Below are 15,442 nucleotides of genomic sequence, written 5' to 3'. Positions count from 1 at the left end.
AACTAATCAAAGATTCAAGATACATGACACCAATTCCTATAGAGATCTCAACAAAAGATTCTGATCTTCAGGAAGATGGAGATGACTTAGTAATACTGAATTAGTACTCATAAGTAGTATCAATTATAACATATAATTATCAGTTTGGAATGAAATGATAGGTACTTAAAGTTTTAAGTCTAGATGGAATAAAAATGCAGTTAACTGAATAAAGGGCGAAGATGTATCATTTGAAAATGCTGACTTATTTTACATTATACATTTTACATTATATACCTTTTAGACAGAGAGTACACACGTATACACAAACAAAACAGTAACCACAAACAAAAACAAAATAATACTTTTTAGATAGAGGGTATATAATGGCAAAATTTTTTACTACTGAGAACTATAACTGTTTAAGCTTTTCCTCTCTGTCCATCCATTCACAAGTGACATCATTTGTTGAAGCAGTCCATTTATCAGAATCACCTAAGGAGTTTAAAAAATTTCAGTGCCCACCCCCACATTATGCATACCATACTAATCAGGATCTTCAGTATCTTAAAAATTTGTCTGGATAATTCCAATGTGCAAGTCAAGGGTGGAACAATCCTCAGGTGAATTAAGGAGCTCATTCTTTGCAATTAGGTGAAAATCTATTTAAAAGCAACCACAAACGCAGGCCAGGAGCAGTAGCTTACACCTGTAATCCCAGGACTTTGGGAGGCTGATGCGGGCAGATCACCTGAGGTCAGGAGTTTGAGACCAGCCTGGACAACACGGCGAAACCCCGTCACTACTAAAAATAAATTAGCCGGGCATGGTGGCGCATGCCTGTAGTCCCAGCTACTCAGGAGGCTGAGGCAGGAGAATCACTTGAACCCGGGAGGTGGAGGTTGCAGTGAGCTGAGACGGTGCCACTGCATTCCAGCCTGGGTGACAGAGTGAAACTCTTGTCTCAAAACAAAACAAAACATAAAATAAAGTAACCACACACAGGCTGGGCGCAGTGGCTCATGCCTATAATCCTAGCACTTCGGGAGGCCGAGGTGGGCAGACCACCTGAGGTCAGGAGTTTGAGACCAGCCTGGTCAACATTATGAAACTCCATCTCCACTAAAAAATACAAAAATTAGGCAGGCATGGTGATGCATGCCTGTAATCCCAACTACTTGGGAGGCTGAGGCAGGAGAATCACTTGAAACCCAGGAGATAGACGATGCAGTGAGCCACCACACTCCTACCTGGGCTGTCTCAAAGAAAAAAAAAGTAACCACAAACAATACATGATTGAGATCAATATTATTTCTTTTCTGTATAAAATATCTTGACTTTCCAACCTTTAAACATTTTTGCGTTAGAACCCTACAGTCAATAGAGAATCAACTAATTTAAAAGACAATTACGTATGCATTAATAAATTGTGAATAAATTGTGCATTAATTTATATTAAATAATATATTATTTTCAACCTTAGGACAACCACATGTTATACAACTGTTTAAACATAAGGCTAACCACAGTAACAACAAAATGGCTTGAAATACTTGGTTGTTGTTTAAATATAGATACTTTAATTAAGACGCTTCTTCTCTATAACTCAAATGTAAGGCCGAAAAGCAAACAGCCTGATATGTTACATAAATATCGTATCTGGGACAATAGGAAATTAGAAACTTAACTTCACTATTCATGTAGTTTCTATCTTCTGGTTCTGTAATGACACCTACTGGAGACTGCTGATATTGCTTATAACCCACTTTCTGTATCTGGGATCTTACCAGGTTCACTTCTTTATATTTACATTTTTGAGACAGGGTCTTGCTCTGTTGCTAAGGCTGGAGTGCAGTGGCAAGATCTTGGCTCACTGCAACCTCTAACTCCCAGTATCAAGTGATCCTACCACCTCAGCCTCCTGAGTAGCTGGGACTACAGTTGCACACCACCATGCACAGTTAATTTTTGTATTTTTGTAGAGAAGGGGTTTTGCCACGTTGCCTAGGCTGCTCTTAACTGTTGGGCTCAAGCAATTTGCCTAACTTGGCCTTGCAAAGTGCTTGGTTACAGGTGTAAGCTACTGTGCCTAGTCATCTACTATTTTTATTCCAAAATAGTTAGAATCCTGTTTGTTCCGAATTTGTTAGAATCCAAACAGAATGATAGGGTTTGCTTTTATCTGTTCTCAATGTTTTTATTAAAACAGACAAAACCTCCCCTTCCTTGACTATTCATTATTATTATTATAATTTAGGTGGGGATACAAAAACTATGAGCACATTAAAAAATTCATTAAACTTAATAAGAAAGGATCTTCATGAAACTACAATTAGGCAATAAATCTGAAAAGAAAACTTCTCTAGAATAATAAAATCACTTTTTTAAGAGGAAAGGCTGTAAAAGCATATTTTCTTTTTTGCTTTTCCACTTTAGACCCATCAAAGGTAGTGGAACCATTTAAGAACATCCTTAATTTAAATCCTTTGCTTAAAAGGCCAGCCCTGTTTTATCCACAGTATTTACTGGTATATTAATCCAAATTAATTATTTTAAAGTAATTATATGCTCTATAAAAAGGCAGTTAGAGACTAGTTCAAATTTCATCCTCTCCATGAATCTTTCTTTAAATATTCCAAATCACTGTAATTTTCCTCTTCATTCATTAACAATTCAGTCATATATTCTCTTATCACCATAACCTTATAGTTAACAGTATATACAGGAAATGCTACAAATACATTTGGAAAAAACATTATCTTTTGAAACTGAAGCTAGTAAAAATCAGTATAAGTTTCATTCACTTTTCTACGCAATGAAAGCAAATTATCCCAAGACCTGTTTCAGAGAGGTGTTGGTGATGAAACTAAAATATTTTTCTAAGTCTTCACCAAAGAGATCAAGGTAAATTCTCTAGTATCCTCTGGAAGACATAACTGGGTAAGAAGATATAATAAAAGCTATGATCTAGTCAAATGCATTGTTGTTGGTCGAGAGACAGGAAATGAATGAATGAATCAGTGTGGATAATAGTGATTTGTAAACTATTATTAGCCACAATAGCCTATGAAAGAGATTCACTTCCCATTTAGTTTTTCCGATAGTAACATAATTTCCTGGATAGTGGATTTTGATGGCTGAGAAATGTGTATGTCCAGTTACTAATTAAGAAACTATCATTCTCAATGAGGAATCATTATCACCCTTTGGTTTTCAAAATGAAAGTCCATTTTGGGGAGGCCATCTTGTATTTATTAATTTTTCACATACAATAGCATAGGATAGAAGTCCCTACATAGTATGAGGTATACAACATGATGTTTTTAATGATGTTTTTTGCTCATATATACATTGTGAAATAGACTACCACAATCAAGTTAATTAAATATCTATTATCTTTGTGTGTGTATGTGTGTGTGTTCTAAAGCACGGGGTCCCCAACCCCTGGGCCACAGACTGGTACTGGTCCACGGCCTGGTACTGGTCCACAGCAGGAGGTGAGTGGCAGGCAAGCAAGCATTATCATCTGAGCCAAACTCCTGTCAGATCAGCAGCGGCATTAGATTCTCACAGGAGTGTGAACCCTATTATGAACTGTGCATGTGAGGGATCATGTGCACCCCTCACAATGCCTAATAATCTGAGGTGGATCAGTTTTATCCCAAAACCTCTTCCTATCCCTAACCCCGTGGACAAACTGTCTTTTGCCGAACTGGTCCCTGGTGCCTAAAAGGTTGGGGACCACTGGTCTGAAGTTCACTTTAAGTGAACTGATAAAAACCATTTAAAATCCCTCCAACTGAAGAGAAATCCCTGGACCTATAATGCTTCCAAAAAATTTCCAAGGTAAGAAAGCCTATGAGACCTAGTCTAAGAAAAAACCTAGTATGTGTCTTTGTAATGACTGCTCATAAATCAATATTCTTATGTCATTATTTTTCATTTGTATTTTCAGTTAGACGATAAGCTAACTGTGGGCAAAGTATTGTATCCACAACAGTTCTAGTGGTTTTAGGCATTTAAATCATTTCTTATTAAATATTAGTCAAGTGAATAATTAAACAAGAACTTTTATTTCACCTTCACCTGTCATTTATAAGAAATTATTTACGTTAATGAGATCTCTGGCAACATTCTTCTTACCCACCAGTTCTCTATTTTCCATTCACTAAACCATTGAAGATATTTACCTTTGAGTTTCTCCGACATGAGCGCATACAACCCCAAAGAGCTTGGCTGCAGAACTAATAACTGATAGTGCTGGAGGCAGGGGCTTAGGCACCGAATCTCCCTCTACATCTTTCTCATAAATCAAATAAGGGTCATATTCAAGACTTCCGCAAGCAACACCATTACCAAGCAGGAGCTAAAAGGGAAAAAAAGTATATAAGGTTTTAAGATCACTGTTCACAGATTGAATCTACTCGAGTAAAAAATGGCCATACCTGTTCTTCAATAAATCTATGGTCAGTCTCTTGTAACAAAGGACTTAATATCAAAAGATCATCCTGATGACAGAGGGGCGGAAGTAAAAATGTAGATGCTGACACCTGAATATCAGGGGCAGTCAAGTCAGCAGCCAGCTCTTTGAGGATAGCACAGAGGTTTCCTGTTGAGTCACAGAAAAAGAGCAATTAGTACTATTGGTTATCTGGTGAGAGTATGGGGTTTAAAACTCAGGTGGAACTTTAATGCACCCACTGGCCAACTTTAACCTATCACAGCTGAAGAATTTATTTCTCATTCTTGAAAACTGCCCTAGAAATGACTGGCTCAACTATGTGTTGCTAGTCACAAGGTTAAGAATTGACACTAAAAGAAAATCTCAAAGTATTGTGTGTGTGTGTGTGTGTGTTGTGTGTGTGTGTACATACCTTATGGTATAAAATGACATGAAATATAAAATAGATGTAAAAACAGATTTACAAAAGCAGGTTTGCTTTTTAAAAAAGCACGGTCTGAAAAAATTTATAAGAATTAGCCTGAGGCTGGGTGTGGTGGCTCACACCTGTAATCCTAGCACTTTGGGAGATGAAGGTAGGGGGATCACTTGAGGTCAGGAGTTCAAGACCTGACCAGCCTGGCCAACATGGCAAAACCCCATCTCTACTAAAAACACAAAAATTAGCTGGGCATGGTGGCGGGTGCCTGTAACCCCAGCTACTCAGAGGCTGAGGCAGGAGAATCGGTTGAATCTGGGAGGCAGAGGTTGCAGTGAGCAGAAATCAGCCACCGCACTCCAGCCTGGGCAACAGAATGAGACTCTGTCTCAAGCAAAAAAAAAAAAAAAAAAAAAAAAAAAAAAAGCCTGAAAAAACTTAGACATGTTATTATGGAAAATTTCAAACATAAATAAGTTATAGTACTATGAAGATGCCTGCCCCTACCCCTTCCAGCATATGCTCATTATTCATCTTTAACAGCTGCAACAGTATTATTTCACCTACATCCCCATTCCTGATCCCAAATTCTTCCACATTATTTTTAAGAAAACCCTAGGCAGCACATCATTTCATTCATAAATATTTCATTGTGTATCATTAAAGTGAAACACATTTTATTTTGAACAAAATCCTGCTATATAATCTCATGTTGTTAAAAAAAAAAAAAAAACCACTGAACATCAGATACCCATTCAGTATTCAAATTTCCAACTATCTCATACACACCTGTTTTTGTTGCTTCTAGATCTAGGTAAAGTGTACACATTGCAGCTAGTTTTATCCTGTCTCTTTCAATTTAGTATTCTACCTATACCTTTCCCCTCTCTGGCAATTTATTTGAAGAAACAAGGTTATTTGTTTCGTACAATTTTCTACAGTCTGAGTTTTTATGATTATAGGCCCCTGGTATGGCTTAATTTATTCTTCTATCTGTACTTTTTTAAAAAAATAAATTGGTAGTTGGATCTAGAAGGGGCTCATTTTTGTTTTTGGTGGTGGGCAGGGTGGGTGCAGGTTAGTTCATAAGTGGTATTGTGTTCTCCCATAACACAAGAGACAACATATGGTTGCCTCTCTAACATACACACTTTGAAAAGCTGATCCATTTATCACATTGACTGTAATTATCACCTCAAAGATGTTTTATCCTAATTTCTGCTGGGTTATCAAAGTATCTTATCCACAGAGAGCTTAAATGGCTTTTGCCAGTTTGTAACTTAAGTACTGCAGGAATGAGTAAAAATTCCCTTAGAAAAATGTTTACACTCTTTGAAGTGTTTCTTCGAACAATTGCATCAGGATGAAATGAGGACTGGGGTGATATCCACTGATCAGAAGTGGTAGGATGAGTTAGGAAGGGTTTACTTACCATCACTTTCTGTATCATTAGCAGCAGTAACAGTAGTAACAACAAATATTTATTGAAGTTTACTTTTTGTTTTTTAAGAGATGGGGTCTCACAATCTTGCCCAGGCTAATCTCTAAATCCAAGCCTCAAGTGATCCTCCTGTCTCAGCCTCCTGAATAGCTGAGATTACACACAGTGCTTGGCTTACTGAATACTTAATATGTGTTGGGAAAGGTACTAAAAGCTTTACATATAACCCTCATAGTAACCTAATAAGGTCAGGTTAGTATGTTGTTTCACAGGTAAGGAAACAGGAACAGGGAATTTATTACTTGCCAGAGATCATATGGTGATTACACAGCTGTCAGACTGAAACCCAGTTAACTGGGCTCCAGAATTTGAGCTTTTAACCACTGTGCTGAATCACTCATCCATCCAAATTGTGTTTAATAAGCTACAGAGAAAGATTTTATTATATTTAATCTTCCTTTCAAGAAAGTATACACTATGGGATACCAATACATACATATAACTATAATAGGAAGGTAGGAACTATTATGTTTCATAAAAGATAAAAACAAAGGCACTATTAAATTTAGGGAAAGGAGAGATTACATACAGGAATTAGGAAGAGTGGACAGGGATCAATGAAGTCATAATGATTGGGCAAATGAGAGTTGCTCAAAGGAATGTTTAAGTTTATGTATATGACACTCAGTAAAATAATTCTGTTGCTAGTACAATATACAAGGTATGTTTGTTCCTACAGCTACGTGTGAAAATAGTAGAAAATCTCTACTTCTCAGTTGAAAATGATTACTTTCCCAACTGTCCCTGGAAAAAGTACCTAAAGGTAATTAAGATAATTTTGAAATGCAAATAAGCTTTTGTATAAAAATGCATGACTAACTTGCTGATGAGTTATTTTCAGTGTAGAGAATATTAAGATATTTGAAAAGAAATCCATACCTAAACTAAGACAGGAAATAAAAACTAAGAACTCAATTTTTACTCCAATCCTTCTGAAAACTAAGTCACTCTAAGACTCTAAATCTACATCTGCTGGACAGTCATGAAGAAAAGTTGTTTCAATTCTTAAATACATTCCACGTGGCAAAAGCAATTTCTTACTATGTATGTCCTAGACACTGACTCTTTGACAACACATTGGAGGAACTGATAAAATCAGAACTTTATTTATTTATTTAGAGACGGAATCTCTGCCACCCAGGCTGGAGTGCAGTGGTGCGATCTTGGCTGACTGCAACCTTTGCCTACTGGGTTCAAACGATTCTCCTGCCTCAGCCTCCTGAGTAGCTGGGACTACAGGCATGTGCCACCATGCCCAGCTAATAATTTTGCGTATTTTTAGTAGAGACGGGATTTCATCATGTTGGCCAGGCTGGTCTCAAATTCCTGACCTCAAATGATCCATTTGCCTCAACCTCCCAATGAGCTGGGATTATAGGTGTGAGCAAATGTACCTGGCCTAGAGTTTGTTTTTTCTAGAAGTTCACAGCAAGTCCTGACTTTGTCTCCTAATGAACACTCTGGAACTGATTTGAAATATATATACATGTATATTCATTATTCCTTTAGGACTTCTGATTGCATTTCCAAACTCCAGCTCTGAGAAAACCCAAGTTAAAAAAAAAAAAAAAAAAGTAGAAGACTTCAAGACTTTTTCCTCTAATTCAAGTTTTTTCAGTGGTAAGACTTACATTATCAGGCCAGGCCCAGTGGCTCATGCCTGTAATTCCAACACTTTGAGAGGCCGAGGCGGGAGGATCACTTAAGCCCAGAAATTTGAGAACAACCTGGGCAGCATAGCAAACCCTCATCTCTACAAATGATTAAAACAAAAAAAAAAAACTAGCTGGGAGTGGTGGTGCACACCTGCAGTCCCAGCTACTTGGGAGGTTGAGGTGGGAGGATCACTTGAGCCTGGGAGGTCAAGGCTGCAGTGAGCCAAGATCACACAACTGCACTCTAGCCTGGGTGACAGAGTGAGGCCCCGTCTCCCAAAAAAAAAAAAAAAAAAGCTTCCATTATCATTTATCACAAGATACACTGTACATTTTAAGTCAAGATTCTTGTATTCCTAAATGCTTATTGAAGAGTTGAGCAGCAGTCCTTTTGGCTGGGCGCAGTGGCTCATGCCTGCAATCCCAGAACTTCAGGAGGCCAAGGAGGGTGAATCACCTGAGGTCAGGAGTTCACACTGGTAATCTCAGCGCTTTGGGAGGCTGAGGAGGGTGGATCATCTGAGGAAAGGAGTTCGAGACCAGCCTGGCCAACGTGGTGAAACCCCATCTCTATTAAAAATACAAAAAAATTAGCCAGGCTTGGTAGTGCATGCCTGTAGTCCCAGCTACTCGGGAGCCTGAGGCAGGAGAATCGCTTGAACACAGGAGGCAGAGGTTTCAGTGAGCCGAGATCACACCACTGCACTCCAGCTTGGGCAACAGAGCAAGATGCCATCTCAAAAAAAAAAATTTTTTTTTATTTTAGTCTGAAAATAAATTTCAAGATACTACTGTAAAAATCTGAAGGAAATTGCTTTTGTCACAACCTAACAGTTAATCTGAGCTGTGGAACATAGAAATTATCTCTCAGCTTTTTACTAGATATCTAGCAAGTAACTTTTAAATTGATAGATGGCAAAGAATAAGATAGACATATCACTAAGCTATGATTGTTAAGTCTCTAAGTAGTTTACTTAGAAAAGGCAGCTGCACAGCATGAGGTAAATTTGTTTTAATCTTGATTCCACTCTTTACCTGATATGTGTTCTTGAGTTGGTTTTGTAACCTAAACCTTTTGCCAAATAAGAAAAATGTAACTAGCTCACTGTATCATCCTAGGATAAATAAGATTTGATAGATACAATTTCTAACACAGTGCCTGGCCTTAAGAAGGAGTTTTTTTTTTTCAACTTATTTTAGGCTGGGCTAAATAGCTCACACCTGTAATCCCAGCACTTTGGGAGGCCAAGGCGGGAGAATTGCTTGAGCCCAGGAGTTCGAGACCAAAGTACAAAGACGTACTTTGGTAGAGTACGTCTCTACCAAAAGTACAAAAAATTAGCTGGGCATGGTGGTGTGCCTGTAGGCCCAGCTACCCAGGAGGCTGAGGCTGGAGGGTCATTTGAGCCCAAGATCAAGGCTGAAGTGAGCCATGATTGTGTACCACTGCACACCAGCCTGGGTGAGAGAGTGAGATCCTGTCTCAAAAAAATTAAAACAAAAACAAAACCCCAAATGTATTTCTTTACTATAAGATGGTGAACACACGGATTAGGATTGAACTCCCTAAACCTCCTAGAAACAAGGCACTAAATAACTGCCATTATAATTCATTTAAATATTTAATGAGCGACAATAATGTTCCAGGAACCATATTAGTCACTAAAACATTTTAGTCTAAGGCACATACCTTCATAGGTCTCAGGAGGTAATAAAATCAACAATTCATAAAGTCTTTGTCTATAAACCATTGATGGTGTTTTCAAAGGACTTCCATACATTTTTAGTATTGAAGAAAGCCTTAAAATAAAAGAAAAAGTGTATCTTAAGTGGTTAAGTTATATAACAATATACAAAAATTGACAGCTTAACATCTTAACATATAAATTAGTTATGTAACTTATTAACAAACATTAGTGCTGCTTTACTTTTCTTTTATGAGACAGGGTCCAGCTCTGTAGCCCAGACTGGGATGCAGTGGCATGGTCTTGGCTCACTGCAACCTCTGTCTTCTGGGCTCAAACCATTCTCCCACTTCAGATTCCTGAGTAGCTGGAAACTACAGGGTTGCACCACCATGCCTGGCTAATTTTATTTTGTATTTTTGGTACAGACGGGTTTCACCATGTTGCCCAGGCTGGTTTCAAACTCCTGGGCTCAAGCAATCCTCCCGCCTCGGCCTCCCAAAGTGCTAGGATTATAGGCCCAAGCCACCACACCTGGCCACAAAATATGATCTTTCTTCACACTCTGTCCTTTCATTTTCATGTACTCTTCTTTATCTTCTGTTCACCTTTCCTACTGGTGTTAAGACATCACTTTACCAATGCTCATTCATTCAACAAATATTTGCTAAAGGACTACTACTGTTTTTTGTTTGTTTGTTTTGTTTTGAAATGCATTCTCACTCTGTTACCCAGGCTGGAGTGGTAGTGATAAGATCTCAGCTCACTGCAACCTCCGTCTCCTGGGTTCAAGCAATTCTTCTGCCTCAGCCTCCCGAGTAGCTGGGACTATAGGCACGCGCCACCATGCCCAGCTAATTTTTGTATTATTAGTAGAGACGGGGTTTCTCCATATTGGCCAGGGTGGTCTTCAACTCCTGACCTCATGATCCACCCACGTTGGCCTCCCAAAGTGCTGGGATTACAGGTGTGAGCCACCACACTCGGCCAGGACTACGAGTCTTAACAAGGTATGTTATCAACTAGAGTATGGTTTTCATCCTTAGCTATACAGAAGTTCAATGAAATTACTTTTATTATGTTACTGGAATAAATCTGCTAAACTGTTATGGCATGAGCTTTCCAGGTTCTCTAAGAAATTCTCACAATGTTGAGTCATTTGTACTTTCTTTTTTTTGTTATTTTGCTTTCTGAGACGGAGTCTTGCTCTGTCACCCAGGCTGGAGTGCAGTGGCGCAATCTAGGCTCACTGCAACCTCCGCCTCCTGGGTTCAAGTGATTCTCCTGCCTCAGCCTCCCGAGTAGCTGGGACTACAGGCAAGTGCCACCACGCCTAGCTAATTTTTTGTATTTTTAGTAGAGATGGGGTTTCATCATGTTAGCCAGGATGGTCCTATCTGCTGACCTCGTGATCCACCCGCCTCGGCCTCCCAAAGTGCTGGGATACAGGTGTGAGCCACCGCGCCCAGGCTGTACTTTCTTTTTTGTTTTTGTTGTTGAGACAGGGTCTTGCTCTGTTGCCCAGGCTGGAGTGTGGTGGCATGATCTCAACTCATTGCAGCCTCAACCTCCTGTGCTCAAGTGAACCTCCCACCTCAGGCTCCCAAGCAGCTGGGACCACAGGTGTGGGCACCATGTCTGGCTAAATTTTTGTATTTTTTGTAGAGATGGGGTTTCACTATGTTGCCCAGGCTGGTCTGAAACTCCTGAGCTCAAGTAATCCACCCACCTTGGCCTCCTAAAGTGTGGGGATTACAGGCATGAGCTACCATGCCTGGCCAACTGCACTTTCTAGAAAACTAATGCTTGCTATTTCTAGTCTCTAGAAGAAAGGGGAGTTATCTATTGACTTATCACTGCATATTTTAAAATGTTGGTTCCATTTAGTATCTTTCAGCTTGGTAAATACTACTTAGCAAACATAATTGTAACACCTGAGTAAGGCCGGGCATGGTGGCTCATGCCTCTAATTCCAGCACTTGGGGAGGCTGAGGCCAGATGATCACTTGAGCCCAGGAATTTGAGGATACAGTGAGTTATGCCTGCACCACTGCACTCCATCCTGGGTGACAGACTGAAATAGTGTCTCAAAACAAAACAAAACCTCTTTTCGGTAGAATTTTTTAGTTACCAAAGTTAAGAATAAATCCACTGCATTTTTATATTTCTCTAAGGCCAGATCAGAAATAGCTAACATAAGAAAAGTCTTTCAATCATATTCACAAGATGTTAGGAAATTATATTTCTAAAAATCCTGCAACATTCACTTATTTTAACTATAAAAAAATTTAGTTCGGAGAAGTGCATGTGTATGTTTTTTAAAAAGATGAATAGAACAAAGTAAGAATTTAGAAAAGCATTTTTATTGGTTTCTGCTTTCATTAGGAGGGCAGATTATAGTCCCTGCAGGGCCTTCCTGCTACTTACTTAGGTAAGTATAAATAAGTATAAATAAATCTTTTATCAGGATAAAAGATAATTTGCATTGTTATACTTATAGAAAGAGACTTTTCTGAGGCTAATCAACCCCTATACCAATGAAAGCAAGCAAACATACATTTAAAAAAAATGAAACAAGGCATAAGCTGAAACCAGAGTAGGAACACAAATATCAATACCAACACAAGGCTCTGAGACTAAGCTTGCACCCATGGTAGGGGTGTAAAACCCATTCATTTTAAGAAACTTTCACCAAACCACACTAGAAATAGAAGGTTACTCTCTTAATCTGATAGAGCATCTACTAAAAAAGCTGGAGCAAACATCATTCTATCAGCAAAACATGAAAAGCATTCCCTTTATTTAACCCTTTCTATTTAGTTTTAAATGGCAGTTCTCTAATATAGTTAGCACATAAGGAAGAGAGAAACAATATCGTAAAACGAAAAATCTAGATGAATCTACAAATAAATGTTTGATATGAGAAAATTCAGTAAGGTGGTTGGATATAAAATCAAATACATTTTTATACGGCAGCAATAAACAGACTATATACACTATATACCCATCTATTTAATAATTACAACAAAATACAAAGTACCTGGGAGTAAAGTTTTAAAAGACTTGTAAGACCTTTATTTAGAAAAAAATTTAAACTTTGTAAAATACCTCAATAATAGTAACAAGGTATCATGTTCACGGGTATTGTAAAAACTATGAATTATCTTCAAATTTATCCACAGATTCAATGCAATCTCAAATAAAATTTATCTTATTATTATTTTTTTTTGAGATGGAGTCTCACTCTGTTACCCAGGCTGGAGTGCAGTGGCATGATCTTGGCTCACTGTAGCCTCTGTCTCCTGGTTTCAGGTGATTCTCCTGCCTCGGCCTCCCAAGTAGCTGGGATTACAGGCATGTGCCACTATGCCCAGCTAATTTTTTTTTTTTTTTTTTTTTAAATACAGACGGGGTCTCACCATGTTGGCCAGGCTAGTCTTGAACTTCTGATCTCAAATGATTCGCCCACCTCAGCCTCCCAAAATGCTAGGATTATAGCGTGAGCCACTGTGCCTGGCCCCAAATAAAATTTCAGTAGAAGATCAAAAGTGCATGAAGGGCCAAAATATGTCTAAAGAGGAATAAGGTCAAAAGGCTTAATCTAACATACAAAATGTATTATAAAAATAACATGTTGGCATATAAATAAACACACCAATAGAGAGCACAGGCATAGATCATGCATAAATGAGAATATAATACATGACAGAAGTGAATGGCAATCACTGAAGGAAGTACGGATTTTTTTAGTAAAGTACGGGACAGTTTCTTATCCACATTTAAAAAGAAAACGAAATTGAATCCTGCTATGGTCTGAATGTGTCCTCCAAAATTCATGTATTCGAAACTTAATCCCCAATGCAGTACTGTTGGGAGGTAGGGCCTTTTGGTAGGTGTTCAGGTCATGAAGGCAAAGCCCTCACAAATGGATTAAAGTCATTATTAAAGGGCTTCATGGAGGGAGTTTGGCCCTTTTTTTTTGCCCTTCTATCCCTTTGCCAGATGAAGAAGGCACAGAGTTCCTCCCCTCTAGAGAATGTAGCAACAAGGTGCCATCTTGGAGGTAAACAGCTGGTTCTCACCAGACACCAAATCTGCTGGTGTCTTGATCTTGGACTCCTGCCTCCAGAACTGTTAGAAATAAGTGTCTGTTTTTAAATAAATTATCCAGCCTCAGGTATTTTGTGATAGCAGCATAACAGCACAAATGAACTAAGACAGATCCCAAGCTCACTCCAAATAGAAGTCAGTTCCAGATGACTTAAATATGAACGACAAACCTTCAAACACTTCAGAGAGAAATACAAGAAAACATAACTTTGCAGTAAGGAAGACTTTTTTTTTTTTTTGAACTGGGGTCTCGCTCTGTCATCCAGGCTGGAGAGAAGTGGCGCAATCAAGACTACAGCCTTGAATTGCAGTGCTCAAGCAACCATTCTTGCCTCAGCCTCCTGTGTAGCTAGGGCTACTAGTGAGCATCACTACGTCTGGCTTTATTTATTTACTTATTTTGGTAGAGATGAGACCTCGCTATGTTGCTAAGGCTGGTCTCAAGCAATCCTCTTACCTCGGCCTCCCAAAGCACTAGGATTACAGGCATGAGCCACTGCCCCCAGCCAGGAAGAATTTTTAAACAAAAAGAAAAAAAGTACTAACCAAAGAGTAAAAGACTGATACATTTGACATTTAAATAATAAATGCATATTAATAAAAAAACTAGAAGACATTTTTAACATTTTAATGAACAGCTAAAGAATAGCCTCAGAAATACGTAGGCCAGGCATGGTGACTCACAAGATAATCTAAGCACTTTGGGAGGTCGAGGCGGGAAGATCGTTTGAGCCCGGAAATTTGAGACCACTCTAGGCAACATAGTGTGAGGCCCTGTGTCTACAAAAAAGTAAAAAATTAGCTGGGTGTGGTGGTGCACACCTGTAGTTCCAGTTACTTGGGAGGCTTAGGTGGGAGGATCACTTAAGCCTGGGAGCTTGGGGCTGCAGTGAACCATGATCACACAACTGCACTCCAGCCTGGGTGACAGAGCAAGACCCTGTCTCAACAACAACAAAAAAGGCTGAGCATGGTGGCTCATGCTTGTAATACCAGCACTTTGGGAGGCTGAGGAGGGCAGATCATTTGAGGCCAGAAGTTCGAAACCAGCCTGGCCAACGTGGCAAAATCCTGTCTCTACTAAAAATGCAAAAATTAGCCAGGCGTAGTCGTGCATGCCTATAATCCCAGTTACTAGGGAGACCGAGGCAGGAGAATAATTTGAAACCAGGAGATGGAGATTGCAGTGAGTGGAGATCACACCAATGTACTCCAGCCTGGGCAACAGAGCAAAGCTCTGTCTCAAAAAAACCCCAAAAACGGTTGGACGCAGTGGCTCATGCCTGTAATCCCAGCACTTTGGGAGGCCGAGGTGGGTTTATCACCTGAGGTCAGGAGTTTGAGACCAGCCTGGTCAACATGGTGAAATTCCGTCTCCACTAAAAATACAAAAATTAGCTGGGTATGATGGTGTGTGCCTGTAATTCCAGTTACTGAGGAAGCTGAGGCAGAAGAATCGCTTGAACGGGGACCTGGGAGGTGGAGGTCGCTGTGACCCGAGATCGCGCCATTGCACTCCAGCCTGGGTGACAGAGCCAGACTCCGTCTCAAAAAAAAAAAAAAAAAAAAGGGAAGAGGCCGGGCGCAGTGGCTCAAGCCTGTAATCCCAGCACTTTGGAAGGCCTAGACGGG

General features: G+C 39.3%; 1 protein-coding gene across 1 annotated transcript in view; it reads right to left on the bottom strand.

Annotated features, from left to right (window-relative positions):
- HEATR5A (HEAT repeat containing 5A) overlaps positions 1–15,442 on the bottom strand; it is a 123,923-nt gene that overhangs the window by 58,014 nt on the left and 50,467 nt on the right. The window contains exons 14-16 of the mRNA XM_017895867.1: positions 9,706–9,815; positions 4,425–4,588; positions 4,170–4,345 (exon numbers count right to left, since the gene is read on the bottom strand). Of these exons, the coding sequence (XP_017751356.1) occupies positions 4,170–4,345; positions 4,425–4,588; positions 9,706–9,815 (450 nt within the window). The remainder of the gene's footprint in view (positions 1–4,169; positions 4,346–4,424; positions 4,589–9,705; positions 9,816–15,442) is intronic.

This window comes from Rhinopithecus bieti, unplaced genomic scaffold (assembly GCF_001698545.2).
Source record: "Rhinopithecus bieti isolate Rb0 unplaced genomic scaffold, ASM169854v2 scaffold_21703, whole genome shotgun sequence".
NCBI classification, from domain to species: domain Eukaryota; kingdom Metazoa; phylum Chordata; class Mammalia; order Primates; family Cercopithecidae; genus Rhinopithecus; species Rhinopithecus bieti.
The sequence above is the reverse complement of the archived record's forward strand: the minus strand, read 5'-3'. Positions and strand labels throughout refer to the sequence as shown.